The sequence below is a fragment of the Notechis scutatus genome, chromosome 11 (assembly GCF_049901735.1).
Source record: "Notechis scutatus isolate UNSWTSFEM ecotype Mainland chromosome 11, rNotScu1.2, whole genome shotgun sequence".
In the NCBI taxonomy this organism is placed as follows: Eukaryota; Metazoa; Chordata; class Lepidosauria; order Squamata; family Elapidae; genus Notechis; species Notechis scutatus.
Genome location: NC_142019.1, coordinates 5,680,073 through 5,696,938, shown reverse-complemented (window position 1 = coordinate 5,696,938; position 16,866 = coordinate 5,680,073). Strand labels below are relative to the sequence as shown.

Below are 16,866 nucleotides of genomic sequence, written 5' to 3'. Positions count from 1 at the left end.
TTGGGAGGCAATATGCTGACTCTGTAAACTGCTTAGAGTGGACTGTAAAGCACTGTGAAGTGGTATCTAAGTCTTAAGTGCTCTTGCTATCCAATGGTACATACCACTCGTTCAGCACTGTTGTTAGGTTCCAACAATTGCTGAACAAATGGCTGTTAAGCAACAATTGCCTGTAAGCTGTTGTAGAAGGACGGACCAAACCTGGAAGGAAGAACCTGTTCCTCAGTTGCTTAGTTAAGGAACCTTCATCTCAGTTGGGGTATTTGGCTGCATCCAATCTGCAACTGCAGAGATCCATCTCATTTGTGAGGGTTCTTGTTGCTCCCCTAGCCTGGTGGTTTTCTTGCAGACGTTTCATTACCAAACTAGGTAACATCGTCAGGCACTGTTGATGTTACCTGTTTGGTATAATGAGACATCTGCAAGAAAACCACCAGTTCAACCCTGAGCTACAAATATTCCCTTCTTATCGGAATGTCATTTGTTTCTCTTTCTCTGCTCCAGTATGAAATGCTTCATGTCACTCCACCCATGGGGCCCCCCAGCGTCCTGTTAAACAGTCCAGTTTCTGACGGTGCTGGATGGGTGGATGTAAACAAGGAGACACTGCAACATGTGAAATACCCAAATGTTTTTGGGATTGGAGACTGCACCAATCTCCCTACCTCCAAGACTGCTGCAGCTATAGGTGAGATTAATTTTTAGGTACTGTACTTTGCATTTTGGTGTCCTTGTTGCAAGCCAAGAGCCAGTTTTAAATGTTGAATCAAATCCCCTTGTGCCTGAAAGTATTTGATTCGATCATCACAGAGATCCCAATTAGGATTCAATACAAGACATTTTTCTGTGGAATAGAGGGGAAAGAGAGGGCCTCAAAGCCAATGTCAATAGGTCATATAAATGGCTACATTTATAGTGATTATCACATACATTTATAGTGATTATCCACAATTTGGCTGCTCTTGGGAACATTCCCAACATGATCCCCAAAACCTGCAACCGACGTCAGAGTTAAGCCACCTTAAAAATTATAACTCTGCTTTCTTTTCAGTAGAAATATGAGACAAAATAAAACATTTTATCTCTTCCGCAGCTGGCCAGTGTGGTGTACTTGATAAAACAATTTCATGTATCATGAAAGGCAAAACTCCCACTAAGAAGGTAACTTTTCCTGAAAAGGAACAATATATTTGCTTTTCATTGGGACAATGGGCTTTTATTATGTTGGGGAAACATTCGTATTTGCAATGCAACGTGCTGATTTTTTTAACTCATTTGGAAGGCTCTGAAGACTGAAGTTTTATATACATCTCTAAACGGTATTGTAAAGTTGATAGCAAAATAATGGCAAGGATTTCTTTCCATGGCTCCTAATTGTGGTAGCTGGATTCATCCAATGACAGCGAATTGAGATTAAAGAGAAAGTATAATTTCTTCACACAGTACATTAAACTCTGCAATACCTTAAATTTAAGAAGGGTTACCAGTTTGAATGACTTTAAAAGGGGATTAGACAAATTCATGGAGCATGAAGCTCCTTAAAGCATAATATGTGAGAACCATATGCTTTTCCTGTCCCTTTTCCTGTTCTAAAAGGCATATTTTTAAAAATGTTTTTGTAGTATGATGGGTATACTTCCTGTCCTCTGATAACCAACTACAACCGAGCAATCCTGGCTGAGTTTGATTACAATGCTCAGCCTTTAGAAACATTTCCATTCGACCAGAGTAAAGAGAGATTGATAAGTTTTCATCTGAAGGCTACCATGATGCCCTATCTGTATTGGTATGGACTTCTGAAGTAAGTATTCTAGTGTACCACAATTCATAATATGCAAGGGTTAAGGGGAACTGACTCCCAGGAAAGTAGTTAATTCTGCATTTATTAATTGCATAGATAGGTAGGCTTAATTTGAGCAGGGCCACTTATTTAAAAAAAAAACACTAGATAATGGTAAAGAAAATATGAATGCTAGGAGATAGATTGAACTGTAGTCAGTCGGTCAGTCCATCCATCCAGTGCAAATTTTTAACTGTTAATGTCCTATTTCCTCCTGTGCCAATTTTAACTTTGGCCTCTTCCTGCAAAAATAAACAATGGTGTCCCCTAGTTTTCAAAAGTAAACATCAACTGAATATCCAGAAGTTCTTGTCTTAGTCTGTTCCAGAAAAAATAGTTTGTAGCACTTCCTTATTTCAGTGTCGGAAATTATATTGTAATGTTTAATTCCCATGCTTCCTTTGATTCTATTATAACGAGCAGCAATGTTTACTCTTGACATAGTGCTACATTTAATGTCAGGAAATATTTAACAAGTTTAATCATCTGTGACGGTATAAATAAATCCCTTTTTCCCCTCCTTTCTCACAGGGGATATTGGGGTGGCCCAGGTCCAGTGAGGAAAATATTTCACCTTGGGTTGAAGTAATAGTTGGAGTCATCTTCTGCCAGCTACAAATTATGTAACACTTAAAACAAAAGCATTCAGATTCTTCACAGAAATTAATAAAATGTAACTTCTCTGTAGGAATGCAACCTTCAGAGTCCTCTGCACCTTAAAATACAGGTACAATTTTTCCTTATTTCTGTACTTACAAGTAGCGAAGTATTGCCCAGTAAGCACAGCCAGCTGCTGTATTTTTAGCAGTGCCAAATTGACAGAATTAGCTTCTGTAAGCTTCAGTAACTGCCACTGTGGATGTGTAACCTAAAATGACCTTAATTAACTTACCTCACTTTGTTCAGGAATTTTACATGGTGGTTTTTTTTTAAAAAAAAACTGTTGACCAAGGGTTTTAAGTACCAACTCTTGCTAACTGACACATCAAGAGCCCCTTGCTTTGTTTTAAACAGAAGGCATGCGTTTCTTCATTACTAAAGAGAAAACACTCCAACCGTCCCCATTTGAATGCCACAATGGTTATCCTGTTGTGAGAATGAACAGAAGGATTTGCAATACTGAATTAGCTTTTCACGTTGTTTTAGTCATGGTTTCCTACGCAGGACCCTTTTCGGCTGCGATGTCTCTGCTCAATTATAGAGCCCTTTCTCAATGGCTGGTGAAGTGTCATAGCTTGTGGACAGATCAGAACTTTGCAAAGAGAAGGGACTGCTTCAGTATCCGACAGAACAGCTTTGAAAAAGTCAGTAGCTGGAGACCTCAGAAGATTTTCCTGACTTGCCAAAGGGGCCTATCCAAATGAATACAAGGATGCCTCTCATGATATAAAGCAGCTTTTGGAAGACTGAATTAAGCAAAAAAGAGCACAATTCCACAAAGATACAATAAAAAGTAATAGTTGTCTTTTAATCAAGGCCAGATTTTAGAGCTTTACAATTGGGATTCATACAAAATCACCTTTAAGTCAGCATCCACACACATTAAAAGTTACCAAAGAAATATCTTCTCAGGAGTGTCCCAGCCATTTGTTTATTGCTGTTAGAAGGGAGAAAAAAAGTATGGTGAATGGCTGTTGTACATCTTTGCAAATATAGTAAAGCTATCATTCTAGTTCCATTGAAGTCAACAGCATTTTGAGTAGAAGTTTAGGAATTCATGGTAAAGAGAAAAATTTTATCAGAAGTATAATCTCAAATGGTCTCTATCTTTCTATCAAACTATCTTTATCATAACAATTCTCTGTTTTTAAGGTGGATACACAAACCAGAAAATATATTTTCAAAATCCAAACAAGCCACTGTACTGTGGAAATTCTGTGGAACCATTTCAAATTAGCTTGGTAAAACAAAAAACAGAATATTTTAAGTGCTCCCGGTTTCAAATGAAACAAAGCAGAGGGATCCTAAAGTTATTTTATGGAATGGTTGCAGGGAAAGGTTGCTGTCACCTTCTGTCCAATTCTCCTCCCCAGCAGTTGTCAAGCATAACATATCCTATGAGCTAAAGTTTCCCAACCCATCGCCCATGTCCCAGTATGGCCCATTCCAGCTCCCCAGTGCCATCCTTTCTGTGTCCCTTCTAGGATGCTGGAAACAGAACTGTTCTCTTGTTGTATGCTTGAATGGTTTCACGAGTAGGCAGTAAGCGCAACTTATTCTGTCCCGCAATCCTAGCACCTTCCCTTCTCTCCCCAATCACTAACATCCTTGATCTTTTCCAAATTCCATACCAAGCCACTATTCACCGCTTACTGACCTACGTCCAGAACAATTCCATCTTTATCAGGAAGCCTTTGAATAGAACAGTAAGCACTGAATTCTTACATTTGTAATCAACACTCCAAAACAAAACAAAAAACAAACAAACCCTGTTGCTAGGGTTTTTTTGTATGTAATAATTTGCATGTGAGTTTGCTCCCATGCTTTTAAGTAAAATGCATACCTGCACGTGAATCAGTTCTTCTAAATTGTTCTGGATGTGATTGTAAACGGTGTCAAAAAGTTCCTCCCTTGATTTTGTCCCATCCAAATGAACTGGAATAGAAGAAGCACCATTTGATAATAAGAACTATTTTGCTGAGCTCAGTATTTTCATTAGGTGAAATAAGCTATATATTGCAGCTTGCTACTACAAATTTAGTGAATGACAGCTTGTTCGAACTATGCTTTCTTTAAAACCATGGCTATTATACAGCTACTAACCTTCACTAAATAAAAACAAAGTCCAGGCAATTAAGCAAAATCATTCTTTCTGACCCAAGCAATCCCTCCATCCTTTTCATTTTCAGTCTGTGGGGAGATGCAAAGTAAATGATAAACAGAACTAGTTATAAACTGTTACAGTTTTAAGTCAAATAATTTTTTGTAACATGTTATGTTTGCAAACAACCCCAAGAATGTTATTGAAAGATCTAGATTTTGAAACATAATTATCCGACTTAGCGATACAAGAAAATCAAATTCCAAAGGGGCTTCCAAAATCCAGTTGAACTTACCAACATCAACATTAAGGTTTTCCATCACTTTCTTATGTTTGATGTACATGGGCCAGACATGACCATCAAATAATCCAGGTGGATCTGGGACGGTGTAATTCCTTGAACTAGAGAAAGAAAGAAAAAACCCTTTGAATTTGGGTTGTTTATGTAGATCTTTTAAAGCCATTCAGTCCTTCTAGATAGCCACCTCTAAATGCAACTTCTCATGTCATGGACTTACCTTCTCCTCCTCTTACATTCTTCATAAGGAATAGAAAGAAAATACCGGACATCAAAAATATCGATCATGGGTCTGAAAAGTAGGAAAATCTCTCAGGTTTTGTTACGTAAGAAAACACAAGGCTAGGCCAAGTCCCATCTTGTGCATTATCGTATTTTTTTTAACCATGTCCGTAAGCTTCTGGGAAAATCACCACCAGAAAAGGAAGCCTTCCCCAAAGGGAAGACAGGTTGACTCTGGCGGAGCTCAAACGATTTACATATCTATTCTCTTACAAATCGCTAAATGCTTTTTCCAAAACCACCTTCAGTCAGCATCCAATATTAATCACAACTGCACTTACGTACCACGTTAAATCATTATTTGTTTTTGCATTCTGGCTGGGGAATTCTGGAAATTGAAGTCCATACTAAAGTTGCCAAGTTTGAGAAACACTACCCTCTCCAAAGAATCTTAGAATATTTTAGGTTGCACCTATATTATTTCAGAAATAGCTCATTTGCTTGTGTTTTTATGGCTTCTTCATTCACTACAAATAAGCTTCTACGGATTTTTTATCTACCTAAACCTCTTCTTCCTGGTTTATGCCCTGTAATAGGTAGATTATCAGCTATGGGTTAAATGCAACCGAACATTCCCTCAAGAAAGTGCTTCTCCTTCGTACTTCTTTATATATAAATAATCTAAGAGCACTGGAACAAGTAAAATTTATCTAATCTCCACCTACTCTCATGTACATTGTACAATCAAAATGGTTCACACCATTCCTGTTGCCTTATCTGTCAAATACTTGCTAAGAATAAACAAGTGTTAGCAGGTACTTGATTAGATACAGAAAGCTGGGACAGCCCTCAAGATATTTGAAACTTTTATTCACCAGCCAAAAATATCAGGACCTAAAGAACATTCTACTATTGGAAGTCATTGCCTTGACGTCTGTTACCTGTAAGTGTAAAGTAAAAATCCTTCCACAATAAGAATATGAATGGTGTCGTCATTTTCCTCTATGGTGCTAGTATGAAGTGTATTAATGCCGTGGGATCGCTCAAACTTGACTGGATTTTTTCTCCAGGCACTGATGGTATTCATCATTGCATCCATATCCAAAGCACTAATAACTTAAGGCAAAAGAAGACAAATGTTAGCTCCAAAGGGAGAGAAGACAAAATAGTGTAACGAGATAAAATACCCTGCTCTCAGCAGGTGATCAAGCTTGCATTCTTATTCTTCTTCCTGTTCATTGACTAGTTCTGAGATAGAACTAAAGGGTTTTTAAAAATAACTACATTGATATAGAGAGAACTTACCATCGTATTGTTTAAATCCATCTTCAACCTGTATCTCATCTTGGGGCTGAAACAGAACAAAAACTGTCTGCAGAGCTATTCACAGATTTCCTAAGGCTAATTTTAAGAAGAGCAAGATGGATAAAACCATTTTTATACTGATTCCCCTAGTAATTCAACACTCATATTAAAAGATAGCTGGACTTTCAATAACGTACAGAATACAGGGTCACAAGGCAACGATAAGTGACGTAACCCTTTATCTCATCACTAACAAATGCACACCTATTCTACTTTCAAAACAATAGAGTCATGCCAACTGTATATTAGGATCTTATCCAGTAACTACAGAAAACCTTTATGTCCCAACCCTCCAGAAGTAAACCGGTATATGACAAAAACACATTAAAGGGAAGACCAATACTTAAGACTTAACAGAAAAACATTAAACTCCATGTAATGTAATTCATAAAATGTGAAAAACAAGAGATGTAAGATGTCAGAGTTTCACTAATTGTGATTCTGGAATTCAGCGTAGTGATATGATGAAAAAGGATAGGAGAAACGTATGAAAAGACTGAGACAATTTGCAAAGATGGACAAAAACTTAGGTTGAAGATATTCATTTAGAGGCAAATTATAGCTCGCTATGCATCTAAAAAAGCATCCTAACATCCAAGAGGGTTTAGTACAAAGCAAGCAAAAGAAGGGGTTTCTCACTGTACCATCTGGCCATTTTCTCTGTCTCTTGTCTTTTATTCTAAGCTAAGCAAACCAATATGCATTTGAAAACAATTATGAGCAAGCAATCAGAATCCTTAATCTCTTGCTGTTAAAAACGGAATGTATTGCCTCTGTATTGGTTTATTCGGTAGATACTCCAAAAGGGGCAGGAAAAATTCTGACTTGAGTTATCCTGAGGAGTTATCCAAGCTCAGATCTGTCTGTTGCAAATGTCATGGCAGTTCCCATCAATTACATGGGCAGATTGTACAGAGATCATCACAAAGAATATGCTCACAGGATAACCATCAGGCCATTTCCAAAGATATCCTTTATCCACATATTCCAGTCAGGAAGAGGAAATTCTATAATGGCTTTTGGGTGCCTGACAAAACCAAACCGGGTGGAAAAGCAAACAAACTAATTTTCCGGACCCACCTTAAAAAAGTCATCTTGATGGACCACGCTGCAGTTGGGCAGCGATTGCGTGAGTTTGTTAGTCAAGGTGGTCTTCCCACCATTCGTGATCCTATAATGGGAATTTCAGAAGATGGGTTATCAGCAAACGCAGGGAATCAAAAAACATTTGTAGATTATAGAAACTCCACTCGGGGTGGAGAAGTTGGAAGACGGGTGGAAATGAAGATGGGTGGCCCATCCAACTTCCAGTATTGAACGCAGACCAGAATCAGGTCTCCCCACTCCTGATTCACCCCCCTAACCAGGCTCTCTCATACCATCTCTCTAATCCTTTTCCTTGGGGAGGAAGATCAAAATAAGCCAAAGAATAAAGTCTGGCTGCACACCTTGCTTTCTTCAAAATGTCTGGAATGGTACAGGGTCTCCTGCTTGAGCAAGGGGGTTGGACTAGAACAGTGGCCACCAACCAGCGGGCTGGGGACCACTGGTGGTCTGCAAGAAAATGTTGGTGGCCCGCAGAGAAATGTCACCCCCAAAGCTATTAATCCAGGCTGTGTGGGAACACAAGGCTTGCGTCACTTGCACTGTGAATAACAGGAGGTAGTGAGGTGAGGGGGGAAAGGGCGGAGGGGGGGGGGGAACTTGCCCCACGCGCCTTGCCTGGCCAACAGGCTTCCGCTTCTTCTGCTTTTGGCTGCACACAAGAAAAGCAGCAAAAGTCTTTCTTTCTCTCCCCCAAACTCTGCCAGAAATGAGTCTTTGGGACCCTGCAAGGCCTCCTGCTCCAAGAGGCTGTGACTGCACAACAAGTCTCACAAAGACTCATTTCTGGAGGAGTTTGGGGCAGAGAAAGAAAGATTTCTGCTACTTCTGCTGCTTCCCTTGCATGAAGCCAACAGTCTCTCTCCACCACCCCCCGTCCCCCCAAGAATGCTGGCGAAGGTATCCTGCGATCCCAAATAAAGAATGATCAATAGGTAGGAAAATGGGGTGGGGAATTTTCCTGCAGACTTTTTTGGGGGATTTCCCCAGGGTCTCTGGTCCGCAGGATTTATATTTTTTTGTTTGGTGGTCCCTGAGGTCCAAAAGGTTGGCGACTCCTGGCCTAGAAGATCTCCAAGGTCCCTTCCAACGTTAAAACAGCCAAACCCACCAGCCATTCGGTCTCAAAATCCAACACGAAAGTGGTTGCAACATCTTATTATCGATTGCATTTGAGATCATCCCTGGAAAAGGGGGGCGGGGATTCCCCCCCTTGAGAATGAATGCATTTTAAGCCCCCCTCCCTTGAGAGTCAATGCACTTTTTTAAAAAAAAACCTCCCCCAACTTGAGAGTTAATACAATTATTAAAATAAAAATAAAGCAACAATGCACATTGGAGACGGGGGGAGATGACAACCAAAGACACCCAGGAATATCACGGCGCCTGCCCGGGAAAAGGCAGCAGCTGCGGCGCCAACAGCTGCAGGGGAGAACGGGAGCCCCGCACGTGGAACCCCTCCCCACTGCGCAGGCGCGAGAGCCCCTCGAGCCCAAGCCCCCCCTCCCCTTCGTCCTTCTCCTCACCCGCCGATGCCGAGGATGACTTTCATGGTGTCGCGAGTGCGCTGGCCTCACGGAGGGTTCCGCGGGAGAGCCCGGCGATGGAAGAGGAGGAGGAGGAGAAGGAAGAACCGGGATGGGGGAAAGAAAAAAAAAAAAGAGAGCCACGTGCGTCAACTGCCGAGGGGAGCCATAGCGGCGGAGGGACTGGAAGCCGATCGCGCTCCCGCCAAGCCCTCAAGACGAAAGAAGGCGCTGCGATCGCCGTGCGGACCGTTCCCACCCCCATCGCCCGCCTTCTGACGCGCTGGGGCGCCCTCTCATTGGCGGGCCTCAAAGCGCCGGATTTTTTTTTTTCTTTCTTTCTGTCAAAGTCCTGGCATCCAATAAAAGACTGGAAACGAGGCAAGGCTCGCTCCGATTGGTCGGTTGGGCTGTTGGGCCGGTCTCTCTCTCTCTCTCTCTCTCTCTCTCTCGTGTGTGGGGTGGTCGTCTGTGTTCGGTCTTTTTTAAATAAGAATTTTGAGAGAATTCCCTATAAAAATACAAAAACCCAACTCTGAAGCACTAGTTATCGCCCCGTCGAAGGCATTATTGCATATTTCTTTGAGGGAAAAGCCTCTAGGTTCATGTATCACACTTATCCACATTGCTGGACCCATTTCCACAACCTACTGGCCATAAAACGTAGTAGTTAACTGCCATAATGTTTTGTGTGTGTATGTATGTATGTATGTATATACTGTGTGTAAATACATACATACATACATATAATTATACATACATACATGCATGCATGTATGTATGTATGTATGTATGTATATATGTATTAATTATACGAAGAAACGGATTTGGGCCTAATGTAGGAATGCCAGAACTGGGCTGCCATACTTCCAGCTGCCACTAAGTGGGATCAAAGATACAGGGATTTTTAATGCCTTGCTGCCATCTATTGGACACTGGACATAATTTGGCCAGGATTGTCTCTAGTTGCTTGTTTTGAGTTCTTGAATCTTCAACATGGTCTCCCATGTCTTAATGATTGAGTTTTCCAAACATCAGCATCTTCTCCAATTCTTGTGTTTGCATTATGTGTCCAAAATCCTGGCTTTAGCATTGTTACTTGTGCTTCCTCTGGACAGTCTGGGTTTACTTTATTAAGCAGTTCAGTATGTGTCCATGAACCAGGCCAAAGACTGGTGTGCAAAATAAGCACATAAAAGTTTATCAAGGCCAATTGTCTTCTGAATTTGTCCTGTGTCTTCTCCAGAACTCTATAGTACTTATTAAACTTTGTAAACTACAAATGTGATTGAATAAACATGAACCAAAACATACCTGCAATAACTTGGATATTAAGGTATTTATCAGTCTACTAGGTTTTTATGGATCAGAGTCAATTTACAATACAACCTCCTTTGGTATTCTTGCTGCTATCAATTAACAAAACACTTGGAAATTAAAGTAGCTCAATCCAAATTAGTTTGCGATTTATATTAGATGAATTTATCGATTCCTCCTTCATGGAAAAGACATCTTTTAAATGAGTCTTCTGACCAAGGTTATGGTTATGATACTGATACTAAAGAGGCAGCAGCAAATAACCTGAAGAGACAAAGAAGAAAAATACTATTTATGAAAGACAGATTTAATAAACAGTATCCTGCAATGTATATCAGGCCTGCATAGATGATTAGTAATTCAGTGATTGGAACATCTTGATCTGCTGAGTTCTGACTTGAAGGTAACTATTAAAAGCAAAAGGAAATTCATACAGTGTTCCTTAATCAGTCTTTAGAGTAGAAAATATTTCTGTGTTTATGTATTTTCAAAACTGATGATAGGTAGGTGGTATTCTGAATTCACCAGAAACAGTGATGTTTCAACAGTGATGATACAAGGTTAGGCATAATCAGCTGTGAAAACGGTTCCACCCGGAGAGCAATTGTTCAAGGGAAGATGTAACAGTGATAATTGGATAATTTGGGGCTTGTATAAGAGCAGGGATTGCTTGGTAGCCTTTGTTTTAAGAAAATTAATGTTTAGAGAAGTGGTACACTTCAAGTGTTGTGAGTTCTTAATCTCCCATTGTGTGTGTTGCAATATATGTTATTGTATTATATAAAATAGAGGTAATAATAGACTCTGGATATAAAATGTGGATGTGTCTTTGGGATTAATAACACAAAAACAGCTTTTTAAAGAAAGTTGCAACTTTGTTTTTTATATTATGCTTAACTGTTACAACTGTGGCTTAGTATAATTTGGTTGAAAAGACTTGTATTATTGTTTTGAAATAATTAGTTACTAGAATCAAGTTTGAACCTTATCCAAGACAGGCTTTAATAGCTACATGTTTGTTATACAATCAGCATAAGAGAACTTATATCTGTGTTGAATAACCATGTAAATAATAGTTTAATAAGTATTTTAACCATAGAATATTGTAAGTTACTATGAAGCCTGACTACCTTTATAGTACTCTGAGGTATAGTTTGCTTTATTATGTTTGAGTTAATAAATAATAGGCTAGTTCATCTGCTTAATCACAATTTGTGGTTTATCTACAAAGGTTGACTTTATTAGTAGTCTAAGCCACAAACTATATTAATACATGTTGCAGGAATTAGTACAGTCACTAGCTTTGGTATGAATCTGTAGAAGTAATCTATTTTTGCTATCAGTAGATAGTAAATGGTGATTACATGATCACAAATGAAATTTAAAAATATTCAAGTTTTGCTTTGTGTCTTCAGAAAGCAAGTTTTATCCTACTTTCATATACCTGCATATAGCTGATACTGATATTTATATATATTTTTTTTACATGTGATATGTAAAACAAACTTTTCTTAAATATTGTAACTGTTGCAGCTGTGTTTTTCATTTGTTCAGGCATACAGGTAGGAAAAAAGAATTAAATAGCATATTATTTCAGGCAAAATTGAGTATGATGGGGTAGGATAAGTAATGTTCAATCATTCTATAATAAAATAATTTATTGCAAAAAATATCAATAGCATGTTCCCTAACTATGACAATTGCTTTAATTTTTTATTTTAGAAGCTATTATTGTGTGCTATAATGACAGAGTTCCTGGTCTGTTTTAACTGTTGCATTGGAGATCAGCCTCAAACAGTGAGTTTGTTTTACTTAAAAATATACATGCTGTATTTCAGAGAGCAATCCAAGGCAGCATACTCAAATCATCATACATGGTACAGATTTCAATAAAAATGCAATTTAATTTTGAAATATCTTAAAACTTAACTAGAAGACTGACTAGTTAAGCTCCAGCCATTTTATATTGGTATTAAATTCGATGCTATTTTATGGCAGACTTTATAACACAGAGCTTGGCTATAGAGAGGGGGGGGATCAAAATATTGAATAGGAAATTTGAAATAAAATACTACTATAAAAATCAGAGACCTGGTATATTTTCCCTCTCTAGTCAGACATCACTGGCTTTTGTAGTCATTGTTACGAGGAACCTAAACTTTTCCCCTTGTTATCAGGAAAAAAATTATAAGCTTAACTCTGGAAAGGGCAGGACAACATTGTATTAAATATGTTGTCCAGCTAGTCATAAGTCATTGCTGAAGTAAGTATGGGCGACTAATTGTAACAGAATAATTATGTCTTAAATTATAAAATATGTAGCAAAGATTGACGTAATGTTTCTCTGTTCTCTAAAGAAGAGACTCGACCGAAAAATGATAGGAGAGCCAATGAACTTTGTTCACATCACTCATTTTGGAACAAAAGAGATGACCAACAACCCTCCATCAGTAAGTATGTTGGGGAGAGAAGCAACAAAGTGCTATATTTGGATTCTTTATCGATGTTTAGGTATGACTTACAAGATATAATAAACCTATGTAAGTTACTTTATTACAGCTTCAGTATATTACTTATATCCAAAATTAGATTGGACCACATAAAAGAACACTGAATATATGAAAGTAGAATAAGTGACTAATATTGGGGGTAAGGGGATGGGAAGAAAGACCGTTTTTTTCTTACACTAACATCTCTAAATATTTGTGTGATGCATCCATGTTTCCAAAAAATTCACTTCGCTTAAAGGTATGTGACTTCCCTTGCACAGTTACCCTTTCAATACATTCCTGCTAATAATTTTCTGGGTAAACATGCATTAAAGGAAATGTGTGGTTGTCATAAACCATTATTTATGACTAAAATGTGTAATGAAACTTATATCTGAGATTTTAGAGTTGGAGAAAATTAAGTAAATCTTAATATTAGACCCATTACTAATTACAAAAAACATGGTGAAAATATTTTAAGGTGCAAATTATGCCTTATAATGTTAATAGCACTAATAATTAGTTAATAGCACTAATCAGCCTTTCATAATTTTATGCTTTTTCCAGGTAGGGCATATTCAGGAACGGATGAATTCCAAAGGAGGCTACAGCAACAATTCAGTGAATATTAGGGGTCCAAGTAATTAACTAATCTCTTTAGATAGAAAGCTTTATATGTAAGTTTATTCATTACTATTTGTACGTGGGTTGTAAACTGCTAAAATAACACAATTTTATTTTGTTACAGTCTGTACATACTGGGGATCTGATTACAAAACTGTAAAGCTGTGTTAATGTTAATAGACAGCGCCATGTTTGAAATCTGTGCTAAATATAGTATTTAAACTACTACATGTACTGTAACTACAGTTTTAATTCATGGCTCTTTCCTAACTATAAATCTTGGGGTTTTAAATTCTGTGAGGATGATGAAGAAGCAAGGTTAATATTCTGTTCAGTTCTGATTTCTATAAAACTAACTCCTAAAGAGAATTCTACCTATCTTGGGAAAATGGTCTTCAGTCTGATTTTAGGTAAGAATTATTTAACCTGGTATAATTTTTCTGGGGAAAAAATGCTCAAGAAGACATTTAAGTAGTTTAAAGCTTGTTTTTGACTTTAAAATTAAATAGCTTTTTGCTGACCCTCAACAAAAATGAGAATAAAAGGTTTGTTCTGTTAATGTATTTTTTGGGCTATGAGAGGGAGCCCATGCTATGCCTTAAGCTCTACTTCCTTATGACAAAAACTGAATATCTGAAACAGGTTTCGCATCACGGCCATACTAGATGACCTGAAAAGCTTTGTGAATGTGTTGTCAGATAAAAGGATTAGGTGAAGAATAATAATGTTATTCGACTGTGGGATGGAATTCTTGCTACTACTGGGAACTGCAGAATATGTAAGGTGTGATGAAAATCTTAACAGAGGTTGCATCTGTTCTAAAATTCAAGACTTGTTTTATATACACAGTGTTGCTTAGCTGTATTTTCTCTTCTACTATTGGAAGATGGATGCACACTCGGAATTTACTGAGTTCTGACCCAAATGAATCCAGAAACATTTATCTGAATCAAATTCAATCAATTTCTTGTAGTATTAATTCTTACCTGAAACTGTAGTATAGTATCTATGAACTATAATTTAAATTGTAGTGGTCAAATTTTAGTTCATGAGACAAAAGGTATTTGTAGAACAGAACTGAAGTATTCTTCTGATGTGCCCAAATATGTATATGTTATCTCAACTCCATTTCAGCTGCATGAAGTGAAAGCAGAAGGCTGAAGTCCTAGATTTAATGGACCCTTTATTATTGGAAAATAAATTTGCTTTAAATAGATCATGGTCACTCATTTTACTGTAGAGCGCTTCAAGTTTTAAAATTGGCATTTTTAACCAGTAGACCTGTGTTCAGTTTTAAGTAACTTGCTCTTAGTAAAATGTTTGTGTGAATATTATTCAGAATAGCATTTCTTCTGCAGAAGGCGTCTGTACTCTTATAAAAAAGGATCAAGTATTTGACAATTCTTGTTATGTTCATTCTTGTCCTTGGCTGTTAATATGTCAAACTATTGAGTGCAAAACTATTGAGTCTTAAGGATCGCATTACTGATTGGAAGGTGCTTGAAGCAGTGAATGTAATACAAACGGAATTAAATAATATAGATCAGGTGCTAGAGATGAATTAAACACTTTTGAAAATTCAGTTTGGCCTTGAATTTTAAAAGGCTGCTTTAAAGTGAGCCGCAGTGCAAGTGCTGTTCCTTTGTTATTTACAGTAATGTCTCAATATTGTTTCCTATAAAGGATTCAATGTGGTTGACTGCATTGCAAAACGTGGCTGAAACTGGCAGAGTGCTCTCTTTAGGGGAGAGAATAGGACAAAACGACAGCATGGTAAATACTACGCGGGGAGAGCCAATTAGGTTTTATTAGAATACACCAAAACTCATTAACTTTCTTAGACACAAATTAAGCACCAGCTGTTTAAGTAGTTCAAAAGTTGCTCCATGTAGCTTCATCGTTTAACCTGCACTTGTTAATGCTCTCTAACTATCACAAGCCGCATTGATTCCACTTGTGACTGAATGTTACCTAACCCATCTGAACGGCTGCCTTAAATGTCATAATTTAGTCTACATTTCAGGAGCAGGCTAGTCATGTGCTCACTTCCTACAGCTGACAATTTCTCTCCTACCAAAAATAAATCGGCTTGCGATTCCTCCCTGTAGCGGTCGGGGCCTTGCTGGGCAGCGAGTCAGGCCTTGAACAAAAGGGGAGCTGTTGTGATTGCCTGCAAGAGCGGGCAGCGAATTCAACAACCTCCCAGTGTGTCAACAAGCCAAAATAGCAGGCAGCCAAGCCAGCAGCCCTTCAAGGTTCAGAAGGCAGAGATTTTAATGGCAGCCACAGGCCGGCTTTGCCATGGCTGGCAAGCGGGGGGAGGGGAGAAGGCAAATGAAACCATCTCTGTAGGGAGAATTAATTAATATCCTAGGCTGGGAATGTCTTGAGTAACCAACAGTCCGTTTAGTGACTGCTCAAAGTTACAACGGCACTGAAAGCGACCTGTGACCATTTTTCACACTTGCGATCTTTTAGGCATCCCCCAATGGTCACGTGATTTAGATTCAGATGCTTGACAACTGGTTTATGACCTTTGCAGTTTGGGGGGTGGGGGTCACGTGATCCCCTTTTGCAACTTTATGACAAGCAAAGTCCACCTGTCCATCATCCATCCACCCAATCTCTCACAGGGCAGGAAGCCAGGCAAGCGATTCGCTTAACAAACGTGGCAAGAAAAATATATATCATAAAACGGGGGCAAAACTCACTTAACAACTGTCTCGCATAGCGGCGTACACGTTGGGCTCCATTGTGGTTGTAAGTCAAGAACTACCAGTTGTGTAGCATCCCTTAGGATTCCCCCAGATCTGATCTAAGGGATCCTTCGTCAGCCTGGCGGTGGTGAGATTGGATGAAGGATGGAGGGAGAAGGAGGCTTCCTGCTGGTGCCCAGGACCGCCGCTCGGGGAGGGTAGGAAGCCCCGGGAACCGAGGCGAGCGTTTGGCCCGGGGCGGGGTGGGAGAGCGCCCTTCGCCTTCGCCGCCTCTCCCTCCTCCTCCTCCTCCTCCTCCTCTTCCCCTCCTCCGGCCCGGCTTTTCCGCCGGCGTCTGTGCCGCCTCTACCCCGGAGGAAAGCCCGCCCAGAAGAGGAGGCGAACTCCTGGCCGTGCCGAGCGCCGGCAGCTACCCCGGAAAGGAGACGCGCTCGGTGGCGGCAGCGGAACCGGCGGGGGTGGAAAACGGTTGGCTGCGGGCCGGCTGGCCCTAGAGCCTCCGCGGGGGCGGCTTGGAAGCCAGGCGCGGGGCATGGGGTCCGCCTGGCTGCCGCTGCTGCTGCGGGCCGCGCTCGGGGCCCTCCTCCTGCCGCTGGTAAGGGC

The 16,866-nt window shown here is 39.5% G+C and overlaps 3 protein-coding genes and 1 long non-coding RNA gene across 9 annotated transcripts in view; 3 read left to right on the top strand and 1 right to left on the bottom strand.

Moving 5' to 3' along the window:
• SQOR (sulfide quinone oxidoreductase) overlaps window positions 1-2,562 on the top strand; it is a 30,098-nt gene extending 27,536 nt beyond the window's left edge. For all 5 annotated transcript variants that reach the window (XM_026677080.2, XM_087972668.1, XM_087972667.1 and 2 more), the window contains 4 exons: window positions 505-688; window positions 1,094-1,161; window positions 1,623-1,801; window positions 2,372-2,562. In XM_026677080.2, the coding sequence (XP_026532865.1) occupies window positions 505-688; window positions 1,094-1,161; window positions 1,623-1,801; window positions 2,372-2,429 (489 nt within the window). In that variant the 3' untranslated portion in view covers window positions 2,430-2,562. The remainder of the gene's footprint in view (window positions 1-504; window positions 689-1,093; window positions 1,162-1,622; window positions 1,802-2,371) is intronic.
• Window positions 2,563-3,282: 720 nt separating this feature from the next.
• LOC113418281 (nicotinamide riboside kinase 2-like) lies at window positions 3,283-9,379 on the bottom strand. The gene is made up of 8 exons (XM_026677082.2): window positions 9,117-9,379; window positions 7,567-7,657; window positions 6,427-6,472; window positions 6,063-6,237; window positions 5,120-5,191; window positions 4,897-5,003; window positions 4,344-4,435; window positions 3,283-3,437 (listed from the first exon to the last, which is right to left on the bottom strand). Exons 1-8 carry the CDS (start codon window positions 9,140-9,142, stop codon window positions 3,432-3,434), a joined length of 615 nt encoding a protein of 204 aa, XP_026532867.2. The 5' UTR covers window positions 9,143-9,379; the 3' UTR covers window positions 3,283-3,431.
• A 2,816-nt stretch (window positions 9,380-12,195) lies between these two features.
• LOC148129690 (uncharacterized) lies at window positions 12,196-14,313 on the top strand. The gene is made up of 3 exons (XR_015750837.1): window positions 12,196-12,230; window positions 12,794-12,883; window positions 13,490-14,313. It is a non-coding gene; the product is annotated as an uncharacterized LOC148129690 (long non-coding RNA).
• A 2,362-nt stretch (window positions 14,314-16,675) lies between these two features.
• Window positions 16,676-16,866, top strand: part of SPPL2A (signal peptide peptidase like 2A) — a 28,048-nt gene continuing 27,857 nt past the window's right edge. For both annotated transcript variants that reach the window (XM_087972664.1, XM_026677077.2), the window contains exon 1: window positions 16,676-16,858. In XM_087972664.1, the coding sequence (XP_087828790.1) occupies window positions 16,796-16,858 (63 nt within the window). In that variant the 5' untranslated portion in view covers window positions 16,676-16,795. The remainder of the gene's footprint in view (window positions 16,859-16,866) is intronic.